We start from the raw sequence: 19,915 nt of genomic DNA, 5'->3' as shown, positions 1-19,915 counted from the left end.
CCTGTTTGCTTCCTTACACATAGAAGATAATGGGAGAGAGGAGGCTGCTGGGAACTTCCTGAGCTGGCTGGAAGCTCATTAGCATATGAATAAAAACGGACTTATTCAGACACCACTGAGGCAATCTGCATACAAAAGGTAAGTGTGGAATAGCCTTTCTAAAGCCTATGCAAGCATGTGTTTAGATAAAAATGACTTTTCCCAGTGATAGAGCCCCTTTAATATGCAGAATCAAGTGATTTGCTTTCCATTGCTGCCCCCGTGTAATATTTCTGTTGCTCTAAAGTTTAGTTAGAAATGTCTGAAAGCATAAAAAGTTACATGTAAATTAACCCGAGTAGTCTCAGGGGTGGGGAGCAGCTTCGGCCTAGTCACACAGTCCCGTTGTGAATCTCACCGCCTGGGTATGATTGACGGCTTGTGACCGCAGAGAGTAAGGGGACTTTGAGGACGTTGTAAGCATGCCCAGGGGCAGAATGAACAGGAAGATTATATTGGGGCTACAATAAAAGGGAATTCCCTGTTCCCGTGCATAATGGGGCCAGTTTATGATGGGGGAAAAAACTGCTTGACATGTTCCCTTATTTAAGGTAATCACCTCCTATAAATGATGAAAGCTGAACTCTGCGTCAGTGGTTTGGCTTACTGACTCCAGACTCCTTTATTTTGCACAGCTTGACTTTGACCCCTGCTACGACACAAACGGCTGACATAATGGTCAGACAGATGCTCCAAAACTTCAATTCACCAAAATTCTAGCAATAAACTATGCATCTTAATAATACAGTACCAATAATAATTGTACAATACAATTAAAAAATCATTTTATTTTGAAGCTGGAGTAGGTAACTTTTTATTTACTCCACCTAAAACAAGCCGTAACTCTATAGCGCTAGATAAAAGTAGGGCTGCCCCCCTCCCATTCTTCATCCCAACATACCCTGCTTTTGCAGCTGGTTAATGATCTTATATATACTCTCCAAATAACCATCCATGCACATACTGTAGGTGGTACAGAATATAGCCCCCCTTCTCTTGTATACACAGATATACTCCAAAGTTCAGTAATCTGCAGGTGACTACTCTATACCCCAGTATGGTGACAACCGTGTATGAAGGCCAAGAAGTAGCCCATTAAAAACAAAAATAAAATAAAAATGTTGCTTTGGGAAACCAGTCAAATATCAGAAACTGGTATTTTATTTGCCATGCCTACAGCAATCTGTCATCATGATTTTATCATTATTTTGGATATGTATAAATATTTCTTGGTGACTTCACATATCTGTATGAGGTTTCTATCTTTCAGCTCACTTTCATTCCCCCATGGTATGGCCACACTCAAAATACTAATGCAGTAACTTGGCATCAAATTTAGAGTTTGTCAGACCTTTTGGAGTCGGGGGTATCCATTAGTATACAGAGCTTGAAAGATAAAACTATCTGAAATCCCTGCGTTTTATCTAGTGAACACTATGATGACAGATTCTCTGAAATTATCTCTATATCTACTATACACAATTAGTCTTGGTGGTAAACAAGACCTAGTGTACATGTGGTCAATCCAGAAGAGTAAGGGGTCTAACCTCATGAAGACTGATGCAGTCTTAGTTATTGTAGCTACTTGACTAGTGACATTTAAGGTCTTTACAGTAGCAGGAGGAAAAGGCGCACATTTTGGCAAGGATTCCAAAGGATTGTTAAACAAAGACTTTCTGAAGGAAAAAACAGACAAGAGATTGAAAGGTAAGATATATCAAACATGAACGCTATTCACTTCTGTGTTTCTGAGTTTTTATTTACAAACAGAAGTCACTAAGCAATGCTGGATTTATTGCATGATGGACAGCCATGGTCAATCCCACTAACCCATAGTCCATTAGGTTCTGTTGTATTATCATATTGCTGTGATAGGAAAATGCAGAAAAAAAAATTACAGAATGTAAATACTATGAACAGTCATATAGTACTGTTCCCAAATATGTACAGATGTCAAATGATAATAATTTAAAAGAATCACAAAAAAAAAAAAAAAAAAAAAAAAAAAAAAAAAAAAAAGGTAACCATTTAAAATGTTAACACCAACATTCGGGTTTCTGTCTGTAAGTCCACTTGGGGACCCAAAAAACGGAAGTCCTATCTGCTTAAATAGCAGTTACATGCAGTAACCCCTGGATCTCATAGATTAGAATGAGGTCTGCCAAGTTTCCACCCAGTTTTCGCTGAAAACATTAACGAGAAAAGTCCTCCTAGCAGGACTTTTCTCTCTGCCTATTTTAAGGGGAATGGAGGACGTAGTCTCGTATGGAGACTCAAACGTTAGTGTGATCCTAGGGTTAGTGGCCCAGATTTATTACAACTAGACACTGGCATAAATGTGGTTAATCTTTGGCACAATATGGCGTATCTGTGGTGCAAATAACTAGGGCTAAAATTATTCAACTTGCTATACATGTGGATACTAACAAAAAGGGAAATGCGACAAAATTGTATAGAATTCTGACTCACAGTAAGTCAGCTAAAAGGCGGTATAAAAGCTTAGACTAAACAGTCTACTAGGTATGCCAAATTTATTATCCAGCATCAGCCACTGTGAAAAATATGGTGTATTTTCAGACTGTCTAAATTTGCGCTGTCTAACTATTATTAAATATGAGCAGTGTATTAGGGTTATCCACTGTCCTTAAAGAGGACTTTTCATGGTTTGGGGCACAGGCAGTTCTATATACTGCTGGAAAGCCGACAGTGTGCTGAATTCAGCGCACTGTAGTCTTTCCCGATCTGTGCCCCGGGTAAAGAACTTTCGGTCCCGGTACCGCAGCGCTTTACAGTCAGAAGGGCGTTCCTGACAGTTCCTCCCCGCTCACAATGTACAACGCGATAGGCACTGCTGTGAAGAAGGACGTACCTGACTGACTGTCATGAACGCCCTTCTGACTGGAGAGGGGCTACGGTACCAGGACCGATAGCGCTTTACCCGGGGCTTCAGTTCGGGAAAGCAGACAGTACGCTGAATTCAGAGCACTGTCGGGTTTCCAGCAGTATATGGAACTGCCTGTGCCCCAAACCATGAAAGGTCCTCTTTAAGCAGGCCATGATCAACTGCAGTAGCTCTAGAATAAACAAAAGCTTTCATAAAAAATAAATAAAAACAAATGCTTGTTTAAAAACACAATTCAGTACTTTCAGTAAAATAGCTAAACCAAATTCCCTACTGGGACTGAATCCAGAAACATGACAAGTACAATTATTTAAAAGACATTTCAAATGGAATACTGAAATTCTCAACAAGAAATTATTTCTGCAATTTATCTTCAATCTAAGAAAAAAAAGCTTCAAATACTTTAGGAAAGTAGAATACTGTGACCTGGACATTTTTATTATTATATTACAATAGTGGTTAAAAGCCCTCTTCCAAAGTAATATGTTCGAAGAAAGTCTGAAAGACTGCCATAGTGAGCAATTGAGTTTTCTTTCAACTCAAGAGCAGCAATGAGGAAATTGTTCCAAAATTGAGTTTTATGACATGGTCAGTTAGACATATTATAAAAGTATAATTGGTTTGGGTATAGTTCAGCAGGTGCTAGTACCAACCAAACCTGAAGTGATCTTTACTGAAATGTATGGGGAATTATGGAAAGTCCCTCGAAAATATTCTGAAATTGTTGGAGGAGTTTAACGCTTACTGAAAAATTCATGAGTGGTCATTTTGATTAAAAAACAAAAACAAAAATCAGAACGTTGCTAATCCTGTTTCTAGAGGCAAGATTGCGATGACAGATACTATCTTTTTCCAGATGTGTTCTTGGTTATACGTGAGATTGAGCTATACAGAGTATCCACACCCAGTTACCACCGTTTACCTCTCTTGTGGACTATCTGACGGACCAGGGTCAACAGAAGATTTTTCAGGAGAGATGGTAAAATTAGAAAATGGAAATCGGTCGTCATTTCCTGTTTTTTCCAAAGATGTAGACTCTGATCTGTAATGTAATCCATTCTAGTCTCAAATATACATAAAGAAATGAAATCAAGGTTTCCACACAGTGAAGTTTCACACACAGACCATGGATTAAGAAGAAACTTTGCAAGACAGTAGCAACACTTTAGAAGTGTGGATAATGAACTCAATTGTGCTATGAGTAGGTCTCAGTTTCGATCACTTAAAGCGTACCTCCAATTATTAAAAAAATAAATAAAATAATCATAAACCTACTGGATAAATAGGTCAGGCTTAGATACTTTTTACATGAAGGCATATGGAGAGAAGGGGGAGGGAAGCTGCTGGAAAAGACACACAAAATAACTACAGCTGGTTTTTGACACCATTGTATCTTTCAAGATAGACTCAGAATGAGGCAAGAGATCAATGAACAGCCTCCTCCTTCTCTTCCCCTCTCCATAGGCTTCCATGAATGAGGCTTAGTGCAGAGACATTTTCTAAACTGATTATAGTTTGACGACAAGGAGGAGGAGAACACTCTAATAAGTAAAGAATAAAAGCTATTTCTTTAATAAGATATTACAAAATTTATTATATTTACCTTCTAAAAAAATGTTTAGAATTGAAGGTATACTTTACAAACTGGCAGAGAGTCTATTACACGATGCCCATTTACGTGTATGTGTGAGAGCATAAGAATCTCTGACTAAAGTAGTAATTATTGCGTCTCGCTGTATGGTTTTGCATTTCTTGATAGAAAACTGGTATAATTGTGTAAAAGTGACCCTAACAATTATCCACACCTCTAAAGGGGCTTTTATAATAAAATATACCCATTGACACTCAATGGGTTTTTAAAGCAGCCATGTTACGGTTGTTCAAAACCTGGCCATGTGAATAACCCCTGAATAAATCCTTAACAGAACGCCATGGATGTTTTTCATGGATGTTAGGTCTATGAAAAATGGCACTGTTATGTGAGTAAGGACTAACAAATTTAGAATAGTGCAGTATTGTCACACTGTGTGAGGTCAGTAGGACAAAATCCTTCACATGCACCAAGCATTGGATAAAGCTTGTTCAACCTCAGAGAAGACGGATTTACTGTTGGAGTTTCACTTGTAGAAAGAACATCGTCTGTTTGAGTAGCCATTGAGCACATGGCTATATCCACAGGAAACGCTTGGCTGTCTGTATTAATTGGAGGACCTGTAGACATGCTTGAAATAAATATATAACAAAGTTTGAACTTGTTAAAATGTATCTGACTGCCAGACAGATTATCACCCTATACAAAATGGTCAATCACTGTTCACAGTCAATACCAGAGTGCTGGCTTTACTTCTAACATGGCTTTTGGATTAGTTTCGCTTCAAGCCTTAAGCTCAACTAGACCAAAACCAATTAAAACAAAAAGCATTTTGCTGCTCGCTGGGATTTCTACATTTTGATGGGGCTTCAGTTTAAGTGCAAATAAAGCATCTGGCAAAGAACTTTTGTACAAGGTTTTAAGTTTTGAAACTTAAAGTATCAATTTAGATATAATATAACCTACAGCGATCATTTGCGTCCTCTCATATTACATCATGAACATTGAGATTTTCAATTGCTATTGCAGTATATCTCTCTAGAAAACATCTGATGCTTGTTGCACTGCTATTTGTATTATATCATGCCTTGCAAAATTACAAATAATGGCATTTTCAAGTTTAAGTACATTTTTATCCTTGCACGCCAAGTGCCCACCAGTGAGTGTTCCCAAGCCCTACAAGTGTCCAAGCTTTCCTCACTAAACCCTTCACTGATAACTTCAGCATCGCAGACTCCTGCACAGAGGTGAGAGGTGCAAACTCGGAATGGGACATGTGCAGTACTTTGCCTTCATTGGCATCAATAACTGTACTGCAAATATATCATATCCAAGTACATTCGGAAGAAGTGCCACAACAATGGCAAGTACTCAAACTGGCAATCCTGACTAAATTTGTAAATCTAGGAGTAACTTGCCTATTGAACTTCTAAATACACTACAAATATTCTTAAAGCCTTATTTTTGGGTGTCCTACACTACAAATTTGATATTATGTATATTTCACAATTTGAACTTAGTAATGTGTCAGTTTGGTTACACAGTTTTACGTTGTAAACTAAATTCTTTTGTGATTTTTAAAATAATAAATAATATACATGCACTATTAAGCAGTATATGTATTGTTAATGACAGATGTAAAGGAAGGTGCAGCATGAAAAACCCTCCTTTCCCTAGAATACATATAAAAGTAGAAAATGACTGAAACACACACATTAGGTATCCTGTATCTGAAAGTGCCCGGTCTACTGAATATAGGGGATCTGCAGTGCTCCTATTCCGTCAGGAAGGGGTTAATAGGAGCACTGCAGATACCCTATATACAGCAAGGCTGAATTCCACGTGACGAAAAAAAAACAAAAAAAAACAGTCCTCAAGCTCAGGGAAGGGGCAGACAGACAACAAAAAAACACCCCCTCCCCTTTGCCAGCACCCAGCAACTACTGCACCCAAAAACAATTTACATTTTTGAAATTTTCCAGTAGCTGCTACATTTCCCCCTAGATTTATACTCGAGTCAATAAGTTTTCCCAGGTTTTTTTTTGTGGTAAAATTAGGGGGGATCGGCTTAAACTTGAGTATATATGGTACATTTATCACTATATGTCCAAAGGGCTACATTAGTCAAAGTTGCAAAAAATGATTACCAATCCAGCCAACTTATCTAGTAAGTATAAAGTGGACAAATAGATCCACACTTATCAACCGTGGTCCTGTCACACAACGCGTTTCGAAACCGGAAACTGGTTTCTTCATCATGTTTACATAAGGACAGCATAACAGTATGTACACCTGATGAAGAAACCAGTTTCCGGTTTCGAAACGTGTTGTGTGAAAGGCTTTAATAAAAAAATTTGACAAGACCACGGTTGGTAAGTGCGGATCTGTTTGTCCACTTTATACTTACTAGATAACTTGGCTGGATTGGTCCTCATTTTTTGCAATTTCTGAACGTGATTAAGCGGTTATGATCTGCTTGCTGCTGGTTACCCTGGTTTATTTATTGAGGCCAAAGGTTCTGTGACTAGTTCACAGCTCCAGAAGGTGATTACTGATTTGTATTGAATTATTTGTGGAATTACTGTAAAAGGTAATGCACAAGGTGCCGTGCAGTGCTTTTGTTTTGTGTTTCTATATTAGTCAAAGTGTCCTTTTGGCCTCTGAATCATGATATGTGTCAGAGGACAGAACAGCTTAATAGACTATACTATCTAGAAAAACAACCATACATTATTGGATGTATATAAAAGCATGTGTTGATAAACATACTTTTCTTTTTACAACTAAATACCACTGCAAGGCATCCATTTAATGTATATATCCCACCATATATTTTATATAGAAGCCCTAAACAGGACAATAGCCTTAAAGAGGACCTTTCATGACCTCCAACATTGGCGGTGTTATATACGGTTATTTTTGGCATGGATATCACTGCATTGTCTAAGGGGCCAGCCTTACAGCTCTGCGTCATCAACAGGTCGTGAGAAATGACAGTACAAGGCTATGGATGTATACCAACCAGATGGCATTTCATCACTACTCTATGCTGAAAGGCTGGACCCTCTGACAATACAGTGATATATGTGCTGAAACTAACGGCACCAAAATCTCTGCAACTGGGGCACACACTAGTAAAGTAGACAGTGCACTGAATATAGCACACTGACAGCTTTCCAGTGGTATATACCACCAATGTTAAGAGAACATAAATAAGTCCTCTTTAAACTTACCTCTAAACATAAAACTCTGAACTTATTTACCCAGAACTGCTATGCAGTATGTCCTACATGTTTTCTACGGTTTATAAAATCAATGTAAACATTATCTAAGAATACTAATATCCTGTGTGAATTTTCTATGAAAATATTCTTATTTCCATTGCCTGAGAAAGATCATGCCATTGTATTTCAGTACTGCGCCTTAGTAGCACTTCAGTATACTGCTAAGGCGCAATCTCACTCTATGGCTAGGTTCACATCTGCGTTTAGGTTTCCATTGGGGGATCTATTTAAAATCCATTTTAAAAAAAGCTGTTACCCACGGACACCATAGACTAATGGGGTCCAGCTGGATTCTGCTCAAAAAGGGTGTAAAATGCGGAGAGATAAGCGCTGCTTGCAGCGCTTTTCTGTCTGCATTTTTCAAGCAGAGAGGGGAACAGAATCCCCGAATGAAGAGCTTGTGCTGATGTGAACCCAGCCTTTGGTTGCTTTCAAGTTACCCTCACTAATCGAGATATACAGTCCATGGTCATGTGATTAACCAGGCAGAGGTCTGATTACTGTTCTGGGACTGTAACGAGCTGTGTGTTCATCACATGACATGGACTGATTTGCACCCGCTGGGAGTAAGTAGAATGAATGGCGACAAGCAGAGATCTAGAAAACTGAGGAATTGATACAGAAAGTATATTCGGAAATTGTAGAACGTTGCATAATACTAACGATATTTATCACTCAATATTAGTCTAAAACTGGACAAATCCTTCGAAATAACCAAATGCAACAACAAATTACATGGGAAAATATTGTTTGTCTTCTCATATGGGTTTAGAAAAAATTATATTATTAGGTGACCTGATGGTAACACAATGGTGATGTGCTCAGTCATATTTATCAGTGTGGTTAGAAATTAGTCTGTGAAAAAATTTGTTTTATTTCACCGGTTACCTGATCTCTCCATTTATAACTTTGCGTTCCCTAGGAAAAAATAGTTCTTTAGTTATTTCCAGAAAAAAGTAATTTACCAGTGCAAAGCAACACTTCTTATTATCATTTATCTGTGATCTGTATACACCCAGGGTCCATGTATTTGATGAATTTAAAACAAAAATTGCTAAGGTTATAAATTATAGGCCACAGATATAGCTAACTTTAACTTGACACTTGAATTCATAGAATAATTGCTGTGTGTTTTTCCAAAGATGTCACCTTATTCACTACAAAAGGAAAATCACTGTGGAAACTAGCAACAAAAACAGACACACTAGCTGTAGATTTAGGATCGGCATCACAGGTCAATTTACATCAGGGATTTTTTGCAAAGCATGGGGATGAGAGTTGTTAAAACCTTATCTACTTTGTTGTTGCTGTAAATGCAGCTGCTAATCAGCAATGTCCAGTGTGCACATAGCCTTACATAGAACAAAAAAAAGCAAGTACATAGCACTAATAATGAAAAGGAGACTAAAGAAGTTCTCCAAACAGTGTTGTCTCTCATTAAGAATATGAAATGCCCTACAAATATGTGCTCCTCCAACCCAATCAATGATAAAATAATGACATGAGAGAAGAGAAGCCCTCAAAATATTGACCATGCTAATAGCAAAATTTTATTAGACACATGGTTAAAACACATATAAAATACGGAAAGACAAGATAGAGACAAACGGTACAAAACAGGTGTCAGTAAAAATGACGTAATCTGTAATCCACACGGGGAATAACAACATTGATCAGTATACAGAAAAGCTGACCAACTGCATCTAGATCCCATGTATGCAATGGACCCATATAAGCGATATCAAAACATGCAAAATTATGCTGACAGTGCAAATGTTAGCGTTGTACATGGGTCAGTATTAGAGCATTACACAATAACAGTCAGGACAACAACAACATTAATGGGTATATATTAAAACTAAAATAGCAAATACATCTAAATCACGTCTATGTAGTAAACCCATGTAATGGTATCAAAGCATAGAAACAAAAATTTTACTTGATGCACCTATGTGAAGATGTAATAGGGTTCTCAGAGCCTCTTCCTGCTGGCACCACCCAACACGCATTTCAACGCTTAAGCCTTCGTCCGGGGGTAGAGACAGAATTTAGATGTATTTTCTATTTAGCTTTACTATATACCCATTAATGTTGTTGTTCTCCTGTGTGGATTACTGATTTTGTACACTGTCATAATATAATGACCCATGCATAATGTTAGTATTTGCATTGTCAGCACATCCTTTGTAATTTTTGCTGACACCTGTTTTGTAACATTTGTTTCTATCTTGTCCTTCCGTATTTTATATGTGTTTTAACCATGTCTCATAAAATGTTGCTATTATCATGGTCAATATTTTGAGTGCTTCTCTTCTCTTGTTTGGTTCACTTATCCTTACATGTACAATGTAAAAAATGTTATACGCATCTGATATGACAGTATAATTTCTATATTATCTCCTTGGCAAATCTTAGTCAAGACAGGAATACATGCCCAAAAGTCATGAACACCAAGGCAGTTCTATGCAAACCGATTTCTTTAACTCCAACTGAAACAAGAGATATGTGTGGAAACAGAAACAATGTAACAAAATGTGCTATTCTGTTACATTGTTTCCCTAACTGTAGAGATATGGTAACTAGATGTGCTATACTATATGCATATCTCTACAGTTAGGGAAACAATGCAAGTAAATGTGCTACACAGTACTGTTTCATATCTCTACAGTACATGTAGTACATTTAATTTACAGTTAGGAAAACTATGTAATTAAATTAGCTACATGAACTGCAGAGATATGGAAACAGTATAGCGGTTTTATTTGTTTTTGTTTTTGTTTTTTTTCTCCTACCAGTATCTTTGGAGTGTGGGAAGAAACCCATGCAAACACCGTGAGAACATACAAACTCCTTGCAGATGTCGTCCTTGGCAGGATATGAACCCAGGACTCCAGCGTTGCAAGGCTACAGTGTTAAAGGGGTATTCCCATAACTCTTGTTCTGCAGCCCGAAGGCTCTGTGCTCTGTTCACTTCCTGGATTTCTTGGCACATTGGTGGGCGAGGTTTCACTTGCTCTGCTATCTGCTATGCATTACCACAGTATGAAGCTGATGTGGAAACTGATGTAGCAGAGCTGGATTTGAGTCAGCTTGCATTACATACAGAGGTAATGGACTCCTTATCTCAGCCCTTATCAGCCAAATTCAATTACACCGGCTGATAAGTGGAAAAGCTGAAAAAAGACAGCAAAGTAATCCCAGAGCTCTCACCTCCCCCTCCCCTATCTGAGAAGCTCCGTTGTTTGTCAGTCCCTCCCTCCCCCCCTGAAAGCAGGCAGCTAGTCACTTGGGAACTGAGCAGATAAGCCCAGTGGCCATAGAAATGCAGTATCAACAATGAAGTGAATAAATTAAGATAGCGACCAAACAAAACAGTTTTGATAAAGCAATGTATTTAGGAAAAGTCTTAAATCCACATAAACTAGCAGTATAGATAGGATGCTTTTCAAGGGACAGCCCCTTTAGTTTCAGTGCTTCCGCAGTATAGCACATTTAGTTACACTAACTATGTAGGTATGAAAACCATGTGGCTCACTGTTCAGATAGTTCCAATTTCCCTATATGGGAGTTGCCTTTTGTTTTATGTCCCGACCCGATGGTTGGCATTTGCAGCTAGTTATTCTCAACTCAGTCATGATTTACAAAGCGGGGGAAAAAAATCTCCTAGGCTGGGGCCCCACACAGAGTAAATGCTGCAATTTAAAAATAAATATTAGCATTTTTTAAAATTGCAGCATGTCAATTGCATCTACGGAAATGATGGCGTTTTCAGTATAGATATAAATGAAGCAAAAGGTCTGTAGAGGAAAACTGTGTCCTTTCTGTGAAAAGTGATGTGGAATAAACTGCAATGATTTCTGCCGCACGGTTTCCCGCAGTGCTTTTTAGCTGTGTCGGTCTACGTGGAGCCTTAGCCTTAATGACATAAATGCACCTTTTTACAACAATAATTAAAGAATCTTAATTTGCAGTGGTGTGATGGGCTTCTTTAAATCTTTTTTTAACCGGAAAGGTTTAATATAGTAGACATGGGAGACAATTATATATGTATATTGGTTAACAATAGGACCGCATGGTGACTTGTGGCCATAAGAAATTAAGACTGCAGATAGTGTGCTGCCAGTCACACAAAATGATGGATGTGGCAACACAAATATTCAGCAGGTTTGGATTTCTGTCGACTTGAGTGTGTTGACTTGCAAATTGCAATGCAACCACATTTACTATCATTAGGTATGATGTAGTAGTGCAACACTGCAATGTTGTGTTGCAAAACTGTAAGTCACTGTTTAGCCTTAGCACAAGGCTTCCATATTATTTTAACCTGAAAAGACAATGCTGCAGCTTTATATAAAAACAGAAATGATCATAGTCATAAATTGCACAACTACTGAATGAAAGTGAATGAAATTGCTGCTGGAAGACGTATTACTAAGTGACAGTATCAAACTGCAGATTACAGATGGGAGAGGTGGATTTCAAGACACTGTACCTCAATGCCACTCAAAATCCAACCTGTGTAATTCACACAGGATCTCCACAGGGAAGACACAAATTTCTATCAACTTAAGAGGTTCCTGTCACAAAGTTATAATGAACAAGGTGACAGTACAGTCTCCCAGCTATATATGTATGATCTCTTAGATTATTTAGGGGAATACTGAGAGATAAGTAAGCACACTGTTCCTCTGTTTGCAGGGATGGTACCATGTCTAGATGCCCATGTGATGCTGTGTTGAGGCATCATGAGACCGAGAGCTAAGCGGAGAAAAAGAGAAATCTTAAAATCAAGAATTTGTCTGATCTCAACCAGAGAGGATGGTGAACTACAGGGATATGGATGCAGTATACATAAAAAAGCCCACAGGGAAAGAATCAGGTAAGGAGTGCCGAGATGGGGGAAATTTATAAAAAAAAAAAAAAAAAAAAAGTCTTTCCTGACAGCTATCTGGTGTAAAGTATAACAGATTTGTTAGACTACGGTGGCTTGGCCAAAGAAAGAGTTTTTTTATGGGATGTAAAAATAAATAAATAAATAAATATATATATATATATATATATATATATATATATATATATATATATATATATATAATTCCAGGAAGCCAATGTAAATTTAACTATAACTGTAGAAATTGTCAGGCATCATCAAGGAACCAGGTCTTCTACTTTGTTATTAGACCCAAATTTCTAGCAACATGAGATGAATGACAGAACTTGCTTCCACTATTATGCATCTACTACTCAATAAGATTTTACACACAGAAAACAGGAAATACATTTTATTTAATAACAGACAAAAATATAATACATTATATTACATCAAGATGTACAAGCGAAGAGTAGAACAACTTAAAAGGTTTACTGTAAAGATCACAGTCCAATCATGTGACATCTTGTGCTAGCTGTTCTGTCACGTATGGAAATCATAAAAGTTATTTGATAGCACCAAATCGTTTTGAGACAAAGACGACACTTTACTAATCCCAGCCTGAGCTGTCTGTAGGATCACAGATATGTACAAATGCAACTAATATTTATTTTGGCAAAATAACACAATTCAGTTCCAAGCTACAGGTTAAGTCCATGCACATATCAACCATTACATATAAATACCCACAAGCTAATTTCCTATTTACCTGTCAAAAGTTGTCTGAAAAGACCTAAGGCAAAACATAACTGTAAAACCATGCATACTAGTAATACAACTCACTTGGATTCCTCTACAAACAATATAGATAATCACATCAATCACTTCACATTTTCAGAAAATCTAGAGCCAACTTAACAAGTCCTGAAAACTTCCAATACATTCTTTTATTATCCGTCACGTCCACAGACAACGATTATGAATCAGTATTAACATCACAGCCTGAAAGCTCTATGGGAAATTTCAAGAGCAAGGCCATATTCACACGAAAGTCAAAAGCAGCAGTTTCTGGAACACATTGATTTCAATGTGTCTACCCATTTACTTTTTTGATAGATTGTCAAAAATTAGAAAGTTTCCTTTGTCTGTTTTCATGGATGGCTCAATAGACTGAAGTCTATGAGGGACCCATGAAAAAATGGCAATGAATAAACTGAGCGTTAATTTTGTATATTGTCGTGTGAATGTGGCCTAACAGTAGAAGCTTCGTTCTTGACGGAAACCTATCAATAGCCGAGTGTTATTTTCTCAAGCAACACATGCAATTCACCAATTACTATTTCTTCCCCTTGTACCATCCTGTCAGTAAACATGCATATCTCATTCTTAGATACTATTACTTCTGACAATAGTTCACAAACCAAATATATAGACGTCCAGTCAATGGATCCTGTGCAAATTAATAACAGATATGGCAGAGCTGAATATTTTGTTAAGGCTGGAAAGATACTAGAAGCTTTTATGGCACCTTTTGATGCAGATTTTAGAAGTACACATTAAGGAAAGGATTAAGTCTCTCTTCAATATCTAGTCCTAAACTGCATCAAAACCTGCCACAAAAAGCCTAACTTTAAGGCTAAGGCCCCACGTTGCGGAAACACAGCTTTTTTTGTTGCAGTTTTTTGAGCCAAAGCCAAGAATGGTTACAAAAGGAATGGGATATATATATATGAAATAATGATACTTTTACCTTTTGCTCAATCGACTCCTTGCTTTGGCTCAGAAAACCGTAGCAAAATTGGCAACAACAAAAGCTGCATTTCCGCAACGTGGGGCCAACTATGAGAACCATCAATATACAGTATTTGGCTTTGGGTCATCTATGACAAGAGTGCAGAGCCACTGCAAAGAACACCTGTCACCCTGTCAGATTCGATGCCAGTATAAACTATAAAGTCTCCCATTTATTTGCGTGGGCACTACACATCTCCCACAGCAGACATCCACAGGCGTTTCCGCAGTCTTCAAAGAAGAGGCCGTCAAGTTAGGATAACCCCTGTAGGGCCATTATACTGTAGTTAAACCTAATAAAGTAAGCTCTGCTACATCTGGTATACGGTAAGTAAATATTGAGAGACTAGAAAGCCTTTTACTATATTAGAAAATACTTCACTCATTTTTTCAGCTTATTTCAACAATAGTTATTGGAAACTAAATTGTATGCCTTCATGCAGCAAATACAAAAAAAAATAAATAAAAAGGAGAGAACACAAAATGTTTCTCTTTCAAAGCAGCATCGAAAAGAAAAGCCACAAAAAAAAGTTAGAAAAGGCAGGAAATCTATGTGAAAATGTAGAGGATCACTGCACATTTAGGACACGGGCTGAAACCCCATGGTGCCAGTCACGTAATTTTGTATACTTTGGACTAATGACATGAACAGGAACTTTTTCCCTACAGAGATAGAAAAGACAGAAAAAAGACAAGAGAATAAAACAATAGTTGTTTTTTGGCATCAAAGTATGGAAATTTATTCTATACCACATGCGATATATAAGACCACCAAGTAAGTTACATAGAGAAACAAATATATTAAAAAAGCAGAGACGTACAAGTAGAATTTCCACAAAAACCAGATAAACTACAGTATATACCGTAGTACAAGAATAAACAAGCATGCACTTATACGTCATACCGAAAAGAGTTGCCACATAATACAAATGACCAAACTGAAAAAGATTTCTATACTTCAGTATAAGACACAACAAAAGCTGAACAAACCTGTGTTAGACAACAATATATGAGATAAGAGTTACGCTTTTACTTACACTAAAAAAAGTCATCAAGTAGTTAACCACTCCACAAAAAGTCAAATGTATCTAAGAATTTACAATTACAAACATAATAATCATAAAAGCATTGCTGACAAGAGTAAGGACACAACGCAATATACAGATATACAATGAATAACAGGAACAAAGAAGCATACACTGATGACTCCACACAGAATAAAGCTGCCACATACAACCAAGGACTAAGCTGCAGTACATGTGTACTTTTCAGCACAAACAAACATTAGAAAGGATGAACAAATCCTGTATACACATACTGAGAGAACACAAAAATGGAGAAAAAAAACCGAACTTACTTGCTTTTCACATTTTCAGGTTCTGGCTCTGTCACTAAAAGGTAAAAAAGGAAGTGTAAGACTAGAACATCAAATGATAATAAAGAAGTAAAGGTCACAGAAACAGTGTCACTCATCTATAGGTTATATCTGGGATTGTAGCTCATGCACAGTCACTTGATAAAAGTGGTGCAGTGTCAAAAAAAAAACAAAACTTTTTTTTAACTCATTTTTTAAAGTTTAAAAAAAAAAAAAGTTTGGCAAAAGCAGCATTGTTTATTATAATACCGTAATATCTGTTTAGAAAAAAAATAATCGTCATCCTGATCAATCCTTCAGAATGAGCTTACTCTGCCACAACTTCCTGTCTTAAATAATAAATTGCCCTTCAACCAAGTAATAGGATTTCTCCTACTCTGCAGTATAAAGGAGTTACCCACCAATGGGACCTCCAGCATTCTGCTGAATTGTGTAAAGGTAGTAGCAGGTATGCAATCTCCATACCGTGCCATCACAGATGAAGTGAAGAACTGCACAGTTACCACTGGAATTTTGAGGTGTTAGGGGGTGTTCACACTACCGTCTGTGTCCGACAGGTAGTGTCCACTCCTAGTGTCCGCTCAAAATCTGGCACGGACATTAGGAGCGGACACTAGCTGTGTCCGTGACACCTGTCATTTGTTTAAATGGGCATCGGGTGCGTTCTTTTGCACTCCGTGCAATTCCTTCACTGTCCGCAAGTAAAGATGTCAGACTTTTCAAGCGGACAGAAAAACCCAACATCAAGTAAGCCAAGAATAATCTAAGTGGCTTCCGTTCACTGGGTCTGCTTGGGGAACGGAAACCTAATCCACTTAAAAAAAAATCAGTTATCTGTTAGACTATAATGGGATTCCAATTGATAATGGAATTCCTGAGAGGAGATCAGGCACAGGTGTGAACCTAGTCTTACTTTCTGTATCAATTCCTTAGGCTCCATTCTCACGGAGTAACGCGCCGCTCATTTAGACACGTAAACACGTGTCAGAGTGAGGCGCTTCAAAACAGATCCCATTTACTTCAACGTGTGTCGGCTCATGCGCGTTACACATTGAAATCAATGGGTTGCAAAGATTTGAAGTCAATGGGATCTGTTTTGAAGCGCCTCACTCTGACAAGTGTTTACGTGTCTAAATGAGCGGCGCGTTACTCTGAGAGAATGGAGCCTTATAGTTTTCTAGATCTCCGCTGGCTGTCATTTATTCTGCTTCTTCTCAGTGGATAAAAATTAGTCCATGGTCATGTGACAAATGGTACCTGTGTGCTCATCACATGACCATGGACTGATGTTTATCCCCTATGAGTAAGTAGCGTGAATAACCGCAAACCGTGAGGAACTGATGTAGAAAGTATATTGTAAGACAATTGTATAGCTTTTCATTATGCAAAAAATAACATTTCTGAAACTGGACCATCCCATTAACCTCCACACCAATTCTAAACTCTAACTTACGGTTTTCTGTTCCAGTCATCTGAGCAAGAATACGGAAGGATCGTGACTGGGTGGTACCGGTGCGTGGATGCCAGTCTTCTGTGTTGTCTACAAGACGCTTCTTGCTAGCATCACTAAAAGTGGGAGTATGATGGAAGTTTGTCTCAATATCCACAATGTGTTGGCGAGGAGGGCTATGTAAAGGATAGACAAAAGAAAAAAAAAAAAGTATGAGATATTTCTAGATATCCATCTTCCCTACTATCCTTTTAGAGCAAATTCATTTTATCTTTTAGCAACTGTGAAATACCACACAGGAAAACAATTAAAAAAAAAAATAAATAAAGTTTACCGGTTCATTAGAGTCTAATTCTAGTTCAGAGGTCTAATACAATTGACTTGAAGAAATGTAGGAATGTAACACTGTGACCACTAGATGGCAGTGCTGGCTAGTACTGAATGATTCAATGTCAAGCATCTAGTTACAGTAGGTTCTAAACATGAAGGCTGGATGCAATTTACATTCACCCATTACTCTTGACATTGAAAGGTGTATACGTATATACGGGTGTTTTTCATTTAAAATCAAAAATAATTTAAAAGTACACGGAAGGCTAGGAGAGTGAAGACCTTTCTTTCTTTTTTTTTTTAAATTACTGGATACCAAGGGGAACTGGAAGGGTTAATGGATCAGAACAATGGACACTACAATGCTAGTTTGGAACCAGGCTGAGCTAGACCTACTACCTATGAAAAGCTCTAGAGACGAGCATCATTTTATTGGCATTAACATTATAAACTCAGCCCAAGTGTAAACCTTCTGTTCAGACCTGACCCCAGACCCACATTTAGGAATAGCTGGTCTACAATATCAGCTTATATTTTCAGTATTGTGGTTTTCATACCGTTTAGGTGGAGTTTTTCTGAGATGTAGAGAAGAGAAAGAAAAAGAATAAAGAGAGAAGAATAGAAATTAGAAATAAGAATAGAAATAAGAGTTCTATATTCAATAACTGGTTAGCACATTGAGTTAGTTATTCAAGGAATTACAAGGCTGAAATCGGTGGCCAAGTGGTTGACTTTACAAAGGCACCCAATAGTGTATCCTGAGGATGCAGGTAAGAATTTAGCCTAATGATCTGCTACAGGGGAATGGAGTAAGGAGAGTGTTAATAATAATAATAATAATAATAATATTATTTTACAGAGTGGCAATATACTGTGTGGATGGGCCACAAGCAGACATTACATTGTCTAGGGGGCACTATACTGTGTGTTACAAATGAAAGAGCATCCTTTTATGTCCCCACAAAAAGGGACTAGTATGGGCCAAAGGAGACGTGGGCCAAATTAGGGGCCAACAGTTGTCAAGAATGACGTTAGGCTGTATTCACATCTTGCAGTTTCGTCTAAGTTTATACTGCATTATTTGCGGAAAAAGTTACTAAAATCACATTCAGACCTCTCAGTGTGAATATAGCCTGATCAGACTTATGTGGGTACTTTTCCAAAGTCATATTTTGAGTCTATGTTTTTATATTTATTAATATTTTTTGGATGTTTTTAAAGCACTCTACCTCAGGTAATAAGCAATGCTGTCCAATAGCAGCCAACGGAAAATGCAAGACAGAGGTCAGATTGTACAGTCGTGGATTAGAAAGCCAAAGGAGAACTTCACTTGAAAATTCGGTTTTCGTCAGTAGATGGCACAATATACTTTATTTTAATATATATATTTGCAGTCTGCAGTTATAGTATTATTCAGAGAAATGATCATTACAGTTGGAAAGCTGGATGATAAAAATAAGCAGCTGATGGATAAATATCATTGGCCTTGAAGTCAGGTTTATATACTGTTACAGACATAGGCACATATACTCATTCACACCCTAAGGCCTCATGCACATGACAGTGTTCATGGTCAGTGTGCTAGCTGTGTTTGTGCTAGCTGTGTTTTTCAAGGCTAGCACACTGACCAATTGATTTCTATGGTCCCATACACACAACAGTGTATGCTCATGGTCCCATGTATGGAGCTTGAAGCAGAACTAAGGACAGGTCCTATTCCTGTACATTTTGTGGTCCTGTGACACACAGAGTGGCGTGCTTGGCATGTTGCCTACAGTTATATTCCTCATGTGGGCTTGTCATTTTCAAAGGTTAACCAGTCAGGTCTTGAAGGAATGTTTCTCGTAGTATGTAGTCTCATGAATGGCATATTTTAGGTTTCAAAAGCTAAAGAATGTGCTTTCTATTAACCAGGTGCTACTAAAAAAAAAAAAAAAAAAAAAAGCGCACACAAGGATGCAGAGCACTGACCCTCGCCACAAAATGGAAATCTCAGGTATTTTCCCAACCATATGTGACAGAAGGCCTGGCAAGGTCAAGGACAAGCAGCCCACCCTTGCCCAAGGATTGCCAAAGCTCGAAATATAACATTTGGCTAGCCCAGAAGGTGGCATGATCTCATTAATACTGCCATCAAGATAAATACACGCTAAACTTGCAGCTAGAAGAAACACTGCATATTGGTTGCATAACTTTGTTTGCAAAGTACAATGTAGAAGAATGGGCTCTTAAATACCCCGATCACTTACAGTGTAAGCAATCCACAGCATAGTCTAGGCATGC

General features: G+C 37.8%; 1 protein-coding gene across 1 annotated transcript in view; it reads right to left on the bottom strand.

Moving 5' to 3' along the window:
* Positions 1-13,082: 13,082 nt before the first annotated feature.
* PDLIM5 (PDZ and LIM domain 5) overlaps positions 13,083-19,915 on the bottom strand; it is a 94,892-nt gene continuing 88,059 nt past the window's right edge. The window contains exons 6-9 of the mRNA XM_075285967.1: positions 18,190-18,207; positions 17,306-17,478; positions 15,835-15,868; positions 13,083-15,140 (exon numbers count right to left, since the gene is read on the bottom strand). Of these exons, the coding sequence (XP_075142068.1) occupies positions 15,047-15,140; positions 15,835-15,868; positions 17,306-17,478; positions 18,190-18,207 (319 nt within the window). The 3' untranslated portion in view covers positions 13,083-15,046. The remainder of the gene's footprint in view (positions 15,141-15,834; positions 15,869-17,305; positions 17,479-18,189; positions 18,208-19,915) is intronic.

The sequence above is a fragment of the Leptodactylus fuscus genome, chromosome 1 (genome assembly GCF_031893055.1).
Source record: "Leptodactylus fuscus isolate aLepFus1 chromosome 1, aLepFus1.hap2, whole genome shotgun sequence".
NCBI lineage: Eukaryota > Metazoa > Chordata > Amphibia > Anura > Leptodactylidae > Leptodactylus > Leptodactylus fuscus.
This window is presented reverse-complemented; position numbering and strand designations above follow the sequence as displayed.